The sequence below is a fragment of the Leptodactylus fuscus genome, chromosome 4 (genome assembly GCF_031893055.1).
Source record: "Leptodactylus fuscus isolate aLepFus1 chromosome 4, aLepFus1.hap2, whole genome shotgun sequence".
In the NCBI taxonomy this organism is placed as follows: Eukaryota; Metazoa; Chordata; class Amphibia; order Anura; family Leptodactylidae; genus Leptodactylus; species Leptodactylus fuscus.
The window spans coordinates 28,892,335-28,903,111 of NC_134268.1; the positions used below are offsets into that span (position 1 = coordinate 28,892,335).

Below are 10,777 nucleotides of genomic sequence, written 5' to 3' on the forward strand. Positions count from 1 at the left end.
CTACGGTTTAATATCCCCCTCTAGTTACCCCCAATTTATTGTCCCACTTCAGCTGCCATTCATTTATTGTCGCCCTCCAACTACCCCCACAGTGGAAACAGAAGAACAAAAACCACACAGTGTCTTTTTCCACCGCACTTCAGTGCCCTTACCCTTACAATGCATAACATGTACATGTGCAGCTATAATGTGTTTGCTGACATGCTTTGGAAAATTACTGACACTGAGCGTCCAGTCCTGTGTGGTGTCAGCGCCCTCTTGTATCTCACATGACCGTATCTAGTTTCTTTCCACTGCGCGTCCTGAATCACAAACCACAGAGCGTGCCGTGTCTAGTGCACCAAGAACCTCAAACTTATTTCCTTTTTATTTTAGGAAAATTTCTTCACTTCAATCTGTGTGCAATGGAGTAAAATTAGAGTGTCAGCTTATTGTACAAGACTGAGGGAGCGTTGTCACCTGATGTCCTCACGAGTTCTGTAAATGTGGTCATTGCTATGGTAAGACCTATTGGACGTCATCTTCTATTTTATTCTATTGGATGGTCCTATATGGGGAATTTCATTACGTCTTTAATTCTGATTATTGGTTGTCTATGGTTTAGGTAAGAGAAGGTCAATGAAGCTCTGAATGGAAACCTATTGTATGTACAAAGGTTATCTAAGAAAATGTATTGTGATTGGTATGACATATTCACACGGCAAATAACAGCCATCAGACAGATATATTCATCTGGGTCTATTTTGACAGACTAACCGGAGTTACGCTGCGCTCATTCTGATCGTAAAAACACGTTCAGAATGAGCGTGTAAAAAGCAGCTCCCATTGACTTGAATGGGAGCCGGCATACGTGCGCTCCCCATTGAAATCGGGGTCCAAAAATAGCTAGCCGCGACTGGATGCCGGTGAAGTGCACTGCATCCAGTCGAAGCATTCCACTCAGTCCGCGGCTGAATCCGCCTGAAGAAAGGGCAGGTCACTTCTTTTTTCCGCGAGCGGGAACAAACTGCTCGCAAAAAAAAGGAAATGACCGGCTCCCATTGATTTCAGTGGGAGGCGTTTTTTTTCAATCGGATTCTGAAGTGGATTCGTTAGCGGGCAGGTCCCATGGTGGATATAAGATAAGATAAGATAATCCTTTAATAGTCCCACATTGGGGAAATTTCAGCTATATGAACGATGGAGAGCAAGCACAAGTGTGAATCTAGCCTAAGATGTCAGTTTTAATGAGGACCATTAAATACAGCCGTGTGAAATTTAAAGTTAATTTTGAAACTGAAATTTCAAAATTGAAATGAATTACCAATATTTTATTTCTTTCTCTTTCTTATATAGCGCCATCATATTTAGCAGCGCTTTACAGACATAGTAAGTCACTGTCCCATACAGGGCTCACAATCTACATTGCCTATCAGTATGTCTTTTGAGCGTGGGAGGAAACCCATACAAACACGGGGAGAACATACAAACTCCTTGCAAATGTTGTCCTTGGCAGGATTCGATCCCAAGACATCCCCTTACTATACATTGATCTAGGCTTCTGAATAAAATCTACCTATGGCAATTTACAGATTCCCCTATGGGGTTGTCTACATAGTAAGACAATCCTGCACCTCCTTATACACTTCTAGGTCGAATGCTGCAATTGGCCTGCCATGAATTAAAAGCATGGGCTACACACGAGGGACACGGGGGGGGGGGGGGGGGGTCCCTGTGTGCCATCCGTGGACAGGTCGTGCGTACTTGGCACCTTTCCTTAAATGAATAGGAGTCACAGAAGCACGGGTCGTATATTAGGACAGGAATAGGACCTGTCCTATCTGATACGGCCTGGACTGTCGGCCCACACATGGGACCGTGCAGATCACAGTCGTGTATATGGGCCTATAGAAAAGAATGGGTCAGTGTGATATCCGGGAAATACTCAGATAGCACAATGACCCCCACCACGGTCGTCTGCAAGGGGCCTTAGGGCGCACTGATCTGAAAGTTGGTCCAAGATCCTGTCTACTTTCTAGAGCGGCAGCGCATTTGTAGGTGTTTTCATGTCCTATAATAAAAAAATTTGCAATTGTGTTATCTTCCCTACAACAGGATAAAAAAAGAATGTAATGTCATTTAGAATGTAAATGTCTAATCTTATTACAAGTTGGATTATATTGTGACATTATAAAGCATGCAAGATAACTCTTTAGGGAAAATAAGATATTTCTAGGAATACGGAATCGTAATTCAATATTGAAAGTCTTAAAGGACACGGCGACCAAATATACAATATGTATCTCGTCTGTCTTGTTTACCATCTGTAATTTCCATCTGCCACTGTGATGAAACGTAATCCTCGGCGCTGTAAAAAGTAACAGTGTCACCGCAGCCATCTCTTGGTCACGAATGCTTGGCATTTTTTCCAAGACCATAAAACATCCAGCCTATTTAAAAGCCCTCAAGCTCTTCACTTCATCGTAAGAACTCAACCAAGAGTGTGGATTTATGATTTGCTTCCTTGACACATTAAAAAGGAAGACTTTAGGACAACATCATGGCTCCTAACGAAACCAAAACCATGAAACCTGCCCAAAGAGCTGTCAGAAAAATTAAGACGGCGGCTTTAGTGTCCAGCTTGACGAGAGGTTGGCAACAATGGGCATCAGAGCATTCAACGAAGCAAGCTCAAGAACCTTCAGGATGGGCTCCTGGAGGAGATGAAGATCCCAAAGCAACCTGGAAGGAGACGACCAAGCCTGTCATTGTAACCGAACCTAAAAAAGAGGCCACGGGTCCCCCAGAAGATCTTGCCGAGACACACATAAAAACCAAAGTGGTGACCAAAAGCTTTTCAAGCAAAGCTCAAGAAAGAGGAATGGACATTGGATCGTTGACTGAAAGGTACGAGAAAGAACCCGATGACTCGATGGTGGACAAGTTACTGCAAATGTCTCCAACCAGGAAAAGGAAATGCTCCAATTTGGTCTCACAACTCATGAAAGGTTGGAAGCAAATGGAAAATGATGGTGAGGAACCAGAAGAAGTCTCACGATCTTTACCAAAACTGGCCGAATGTCGGAGTGACAGTCTAGAGACCGAAGACAGTGGATATGGGGAAAATGAGGCAGATACAAAGACCGAGCAGGAAAAGAAGCCAGATGTTACAGAAGAGAAAAAGGAAGAGACGGCCAGGATTAAACGGGCAGCTTCTTCATTGTGAGTACTGCAATGGCCAACGATATGGAATTTTATAACATGTTATTTATTGCATTCATGTATACAGCACCAGTTTGTGGGCTGGGATATATTCAGTATCTTCACACCCAAGTATTGATATGTTTTATATTAACATTAAAATTGATCAATGTCAATCACTAGTGATTATCAAATCCTATTGATCAGTGTAACCCATTACAAGTGATGGGAACCACATACCATCCCTTGGACCTGGACTCACCTTTTTCCTTTGCAGACACGTCAGAGAGATGGCCAAACCTTCCCATGTATCCCTATACTTTAGTCTATAGGAGACATTAGAAACCATCAAGCCAGTGTCTCCACTTACGTATACATAGCTGACCACCTCTTCCTAGTTGGACAAGGACCTCGAGCAGAGATCAGGGTGAGGGTACCGGAGATGAGAAATGTATACAGTACCTGCAAAGAAAGGGACTGCTAGAAGGTATATGATGGATTGGAAGAACCATCCTGTGAGTAGTGGCCTTAATGTGGTGGAGACACTACTGGGGTATATACTTAATACATTCCCTTATATAATGGCACCTTCAATTGCTACACAGAAATAGTCCTATTGGTTGGATCTATCAGATCTGATCGCTACAAGACCTCCATAAAAATTTTTGCAATCCAGTCAGTTACCAAAATCTTTTTTCCTCTGAATCGGAGATGTCTTAGGTCTCAGCCACACATCGAAATGACATCTCTGTGCACCCTCTGAGTAATGCTGGGGCATATTATGGTCCTTCATCTCCATAGGCTTAAACTTTCATATAGAGGTTACATAGTTACATAGTAGATGAGTTTGGATGAAGACATCAGTCCATCAAGTCCGACCTATAACCCTACAATCCCCTACAGTGTTGATCCAGGGGAAGGCAAAAAAAAACAACCCATGAGGCTTATGCCAATTGCCCCATATCAAGGGTAAAAAAACTCCCTCCCGCCCCCAATCTGGAAGTCACTGTCGTATCCTGAGTCCTGCATAATACGACCTATGCAGCGTGCTCCATCACGTGCCATGTTAGTGTGGTCTCACAGTGTTTTTGGAAAAATGCCACTGCATTTTTACCCCCAAAACCAGAAGTGGATCCAGCAAAGAAGTGAACCCGTCCTCTACAATCCATATTCCTTTTGACTTTGGGTAAACACAGATACATAAAAAACTGCGGCATTTCAGTCTTTTTGAGGCCATTTTGCTGCAATTTTTTGAGCTAAAGACAGAAGTTGAATCAAAAGGAATAGGAATTTTTACAACTCCGTCCTGCTGACCTACTTTGGCTTTGGCGCAAAAAACTGGCCAGAAATGGTCACAAAAAGACTGTATGTGACATGGGCCTAAAGCAGATCCTTCCCTCCTAGAAGCAATGCATCGTCTATCAGAGTTAGTCTAGGTCGTAAGGGAAAGAAGTGCCTCAGCAGGTGCGAACCATGAACTCTTATAGTCTTAATATAGCCTGCGGTAATATATATATGTATGTGACTGCAAAACCTGATGAGGGGCAGCATGACTGACGGTGGTATAGTATGATGGAGTTATGTGAGGACAGTGACCGCTGGAGGCAGGGGCGTAGCTATAGGGGGCGCAGTGATAGCAGTCACTACCGGGCCCTGGACCCAAAGCTCCTGCTGGGACATAAAATATACCGCTATACTAAATGGTCCAAGGTAGGTAGGGGCCCCATTATAGGTTGGGACATTGGACCCAACAACTTACCATTCCGGCTAGAAATGTTATGGAAATTTATATATTAACATTAAGTGTTAAATTCAGATTTTATTTTTTTAATTCCAGTAATTTATGAAGAAAACATTTGCTATTGCAATATTTAATGCGATTTTCATAAGCTTACTGTTTACAGGGAATAATCCCCCATGAATCTGTGTTAATTCTAGATAAGTCGCTATCATGTCCTTTATTGTGATAACAATACATCATTTTCATGCAGCTCTGCTTTACTCGGATCCCTTGTTCTTCCCTGGGTGTCTTCTGGCCTCCAGGGTGATGTCACCGGCCCCTGGTCACCACTGAGCCCCGTGATTGGGCCTAAGAAGTCACGTGGGTCATTTGATGTTATGGGGTTGATTTGCCCCACATGACAGTCGATGTCCCCAATCAAAGGCCTTAGCAGTGACCCAGGATCAATGGTATTACCCAGGAGCCCGGAAGACGCCTGGGAAGGAACACCGAATGTTGCAAGAGAGCCAGGAGAATGAGAGACAGTGACTAGGACTATAAATAGGATTATTTTTTCTGCACTTCAACTTATTATACTGCAAGGTCAGAAGAGAGGCCAGGGTATAGTAATGACTTGTTCCTAGCCAAACCCCCAAAATTTTGGATTCGATAATTTTTGGAAAACGCAAACAAACTCGTCCCATTGCAAACAGGTTCTCTCATCTGTAATGGAGACCAAATGGTAAGGTGAACTTTTTGAGATCTGTTCATTTGGTTGCTGCATGATGGCTGCCATTGCCGTGATACCGAGGGCTTAGCCTAGGAGCTGGGGTGCTGTTGGGGTGCTGGATTGCTCCCCCTATGGGCAAGGCAGTAGTGGTAGTTGGGGGACACCATTCTTCCCACTTACCATTGGCGGATATACTGTATGGTTAAATATCCTCTGTACGAAAATGTATTAACATATGGTGCCAGGCACGGAGAACCATCTGACCTCAGCCTAGCTCGGCGTGCAATAAATGATATTGGGTTTTGATGGGTTTTTATATGGAATTTTTTATAGATCAGTCAATATTAGAATATGAGAAGTCCTACACACTTTACTATTACACTTCATTATGGGAAAAATAAAATACCTAAAAAAAAATAAAAATACTGGAAAAACGCTGTATGAACAATAAGTGCCAAGATACAAAGCACCATATAAAATACTGAGCCATACCAAGAATGTAGTGCGAAGGAAGCCTTAAGACAAGTATCTCTCCTCCCACGAGTCCGTAAATTGCACCTGTCATAGAGTTTTCGGTTTAATACCCCACTAATCTATCACATAGCGACGCGGCACTACAGCTTTGCACATAACATTCCTGTCATGGATCTTGTATCAAATACTTGCCCTACAGCCTCAGATCCCATGGGATGGTACTGAGCGTTACAATGTAGGTCATGGCAGAGAAACAACTGCAAATATGTATATTTATCCTATATGCCCTATGAACTACCGTAGTCCCTATTAGAGATGAGCGAGTACTGTTCGGATCAGCCGATCCGAACAGCACGCACGCATTGAAATGAATGGACGTAGCCGGAACGCGGGGGGTTAAGCGGCCGGCCGGCGTCAAAGTGGAAGTACCAGGTGCGTCCATTCATTTCAATACGTGCGTGCTGTTCGGATCAGCTGATCCGAACAGTACTCGCTCATCTCTAGTCCCTATGCAAGTGACAAAGCGACCGCGGTACAAATAACAGGAAGTGTTCAGCAGATTTCTAGCAGTAAATCTCTGCTAAAGCTTACTGAAATCTATCCAAGAAGTCTGTCTTTGTTTCCCATTTTCTCCTCTTCTACATCCCTACTTCCACTTTCCGTAGACTTCTATGAAGAGCAGCCAATGGTGTCACCATAGCAGTCACAGTTAGCGACCAGGCCCAGAAGCCAGGGGGGACCACAGGGCATCCTCACCACACTAGGGATAGTTAAACGTCTTTGTTGTACTTTCTGATTTCCTGTGATGGCTGGCAGTCTGTGCATTGTAAATTTATTACACCTGATCTGTGGTGCAGAGTGACTCTCTAGCGCCACATATTGGATAGTAGTGTTCGGACATTTATCAGGATTTGCAGTACGATTAAGAAAGGCTATTCATCTCCTACCTTTCGTCGTCTTCTCCGCGCCGCCGTTTGCCTACAATCCCGGTTCTAGTCGGTATGCTAATGAGCTCTCTATCGCAGCACTGGGGGTGTCCCCAATACTGCAAGAGAACTCTCTCCAGCGCCGCCTCCTCTTCTTCATCAGCGTCATCTTCAGCCTCTTCTTCTGGCCATAGCTTGTACCTTCTAAGGCCTTGGGCAGAGCAGACTGCGCATGTCCACAGGCCACAAGAAAATGGCTGCTTGCACAGTATTGGAAGCGGCCATTTTCTCCTGGCCTGTGGGCATGCGCAGTCTGCTCTGCCCAAGGCCCGAGGCCTTAGAAGTTACAAGCCACGGCTGGAAGAAGAGGCTGAAGATGACGCTGCTGAAGAAGAGGAGGCGGTGCTGGAGAGAGTTCTCTCGCAGCATTGGGGACACCCCCAGTGCTGCGAGAGAGCTCATTAGCATACCGACAAGAACCAGGATTGTAGGTGAACGGTGACGCGGAGAAGACGACGAAAGGTAGGAGATGAATAGCCTTTTTTAAGGCTATCCTGACGTGGTACTTAGAAAAAATCATGTCTGAGTGATAGGATCCCTTTAACCTATCTGCAGGGCTGGGGTGATATGTTGGGTACTGGTGACACTAACCTATCTATCTGCAGGGCTGGGGTGATATGTTGGGTACTGGTGACCCTAACCTATCTATCTGCAGGGCTGGGGTGATATGCTGGTTCTGGTGACACTAACCTATCTATCTGCAGGGCTGGGGTGATATGCTGGTTCTGGTGACACTAACCTATCTATCTGCAGGGCTGGGGTGATATGCTGGGTCTGGTGACACTAACCTATCTATCTGCAGAGCTGGGGTGATATGTTGGGTACTGGTGACACTAACCTATCTATCTGCAGGGCTGGGTTGATAGTCTAGGTCCTGGCTATCTTTTTTTCTTGACTTGTAATACTCCCTGCACCAACTTGCTGGTCTCCACAAGGAGAAATAGTGTACCATAGTACTATCCTATAAGAACATTTGTGATGTGTGTATATAAAACAAGATTTTATTTTTTTTTATGTAAATTTACAGGAGCAGCAAGGCTGTCGGAGAACTTCAGAGCATCAATAAGGCCTACAAAAGATACAGCCCCGTTAATAACATCAAGGGGAAGTGGGAGAAGTGGTCCGGGGACCATGCCCTGAGCCAGAAGCTGAATCCATTCAGTGACGAATTTGACCATGACTTTGCGATGTCCAGACGATTACAGAAGGGCGATGATGGGTACGGGCGTCCAAAAGAAGGAACCAAGACTGCCGAGAGGGCCATGAGGGCAGAGGCACACATACACCGGGAGATGAGAGACCTCTGTTTTATTATATCCACTATGGCCAAACCAGGCAGAGACGGGAAGGTCCGCGTCACCTTTGGAGAACTGTTTGACAGATATGTACGGATTTCGGATAAAGTGGTCGGCATCCTGCTGAGGGCCAGAAAACACGGAATGGTGGAGTTCCCTGGAGAAATGTTGTGGCAGGGAAGAGATGATCACATTATAATAACCTTGTTGTAGTCATTCGAGAGTCTAATGATGTGTAGGAACGATTTCCATTAGTTAGGTCTATCTCTGTGTCCTAGACATCACTATTCGGGGTGTAGTATTCTGCACTATGATGACGATCTGAGGGCACACACTGTATATAGTGCAGGATCAGAATTGGTGGAAGGTAACAGACTTAACCCGACATGATATAGTATAAACGGTCACGCACTAGGCTTAACAGAATTGGCCGGGGTTAGTAAAGGGTCCTTTGTGGTGGACGACTGACTTTTATGGATATGGTCAGTCTAAAGGGGTTGTCCAACGCTTATTTTTAAAGCTGGATCTGTGGGTTCCGGGCCAATTTCGAACCCAAGATGTGCGAATGGACCAACCATTCTACCCCAGACCGCTCCACCTCCTTGGAAGGAGCTACAGGGGCAGGTCAACCATAGTAAGGATAAGTTCATACGGGGTCTTTTTTTTTGGTCTGGAACCTGAGAAGGAGGCTGTCTCAGGTTCTGGACCAAAAAAACAGGTAGCCATGACTAACGGCATCCAGTCGCGCACTCCACTCCAGATTAGGCCCAATGAATGGGCCTAGTCAGGAGGAGGTAATATCTTCAGGCAGATTCGCGAGGAGAATCAGCCAGAAGAATGAGCATCTCGCCGATGGGTCAGGATTTTGAGGCGGATACGGCCTCAAAATCCTGACCCAAAAAATCCTGTGTGAGCTAACCCTTAGGCCAGCTCTCATAACACTACCTGTGAAAACTAGTAAGGGGCAACCCGGGGATAGGGAATGGTCCAGGTCATGTGACCTGGGGTCAAAATCAAAAACTGCTGGCGTTAGTCAGGTACTCTCCAGAAACCAGAGTGCGGGAGTAAATTTCAGGATACGCTTACTGCAGTCTACTGACCCAAGTTGGGGCGTGAAGGCCATTTTGCCCCACAGCCGGCCTCTGTTTTTAGAAAGTGACTAGAATGTAGGAAACCGGCGCCAGTTTTGTAGTCCTTCAATAGTTAAAATGTAAATCTCAGCCCTATGGGGGTCGTAGAACTTGGCACAGTTGTTAGTACCATAGCCCGTATTTCCGACCCGATAACAACCCTTACAGGTAGATCTATGATGGAGAGACGACGTATACACTATATACTGATTAGTTTAATGTGACGGATCGCAACAATTTAATACGTTTGGTCTTAATTTATTTCCATAGTTCTTAGGTTTTGTATGTGCGGAGAGGACGGAGAAACATTTTCTATTATTTATTAACATCTTTTATTATTGTTTTTTACCTTAGTAAATTATTTCTATACCATCTATGTCGTTGCATTATTATTTTATGCTTCTGAGTAGATCACAGAGATTTATACAATGTTGCGGAAAAGAAATCTTACGATATGGGACTGTCTCTGGCTTTGGGCGTTGACAAGGACTTGTGCACTTTGGCTCTTCTAGTCTCCATTGCATTACCGCTCCATTGACTTTGTAGGTCACTAAATTTTGTTAAAAGGGAAAAAAAAAAAAATAAACTGCCTGGCCCAAAATTTCTATTACTGATAATACGGTCAATATTACACAAGTTGTCAAATTTCAAGTCTACAAATTGCTAGTCAGCTATACACCATAGGATCGCTGTTTTGTACTTAATATATTTACATTTTTGGATGTGTAGTAGGCCAAGGTGATATAAATGTAAGGGTCTATGTACATGGGCAGGTCTGGATCTCAAACTGACCTTATTTCCCCAAAGTGAATTGTGCCCAAGACCCGCAATAATAGAATCATACTTACCTATGCTGCTGAGAGTACCTGCCAGACTAATGTCCCACTGTGATTACAGTACAAGGCGGTAGTGAGACGGAAAATTACATCGTAGAACATTATGACATGAGTCCAGGTTTTGACACAGAGCAGTCTGGAAAATATGTCGGATAGATGTGCTGTATTTGCGATGTAAGACATGCCCATGTGCAGGGACCCTCCTAAGTAATTGCTGGTGACTATTAGGGCCCCTTCACACTGTAAGCGCTCGGCTCATTCCGAACCGTACATGTGAGCGCTTCTAAACACTTCCCATTCACTTCAATGGGAGCGTGTGTAAAGCTGGCTTTACGCGTGCTCCCATTGAAGTGAATGGGAAGTGTTTAGAAGCGCTCACGTGTACGGCTTGGAATGAGCCGAGCGCTTACGCCATGTGAAGGGGCC

The 10,777-nt window shown here is 44.6% G+C and overlaps 1 protein-coding gene across 1 annotated transcript; it reads left to right on the top strand.

Moving 5' to 3' along the window:
- Nucleotides 1–2,440: 2,440 nt before the first annotated feature.
- On the top strand, nt 2,441–9,889 carry ABRA (actin binding Rho activating protein). The gene is made up of 2 exons (XM_075270145.1): nt 2,441–3,201; nt 8,118–9,889. The coding sequence occupies exons 1-2, from the start codon at nt 2,540–2,542 to the stop codon at nt 8,596–8,598; spliced, it is 1,143 nt and encodes a 380-aa protein (XP_075126246.1). The 5' UTR covers nt 2,441–2,539; the 3' UTR covers nt 8,599–9,889.
- Nucleotides 9,890–10,777: the final 888 nt, after the last annotated feature.

Coding starts and splice junctions, on each gene's coding strand:
- ABRA (XM_075270145.1), top strand. CDS start 2,540: ATGGCTCCTAACGAAACCAAAACCATGAAACCTGCCCAAAGAGCTGTC. Junction 3,202..8,117: donor AAACGGGCAGCTTCTTCATT/GTGAGTACTGCA, acceptor GTAAATTTACAG/GAGCAGCAAGGCTGTCGGAG.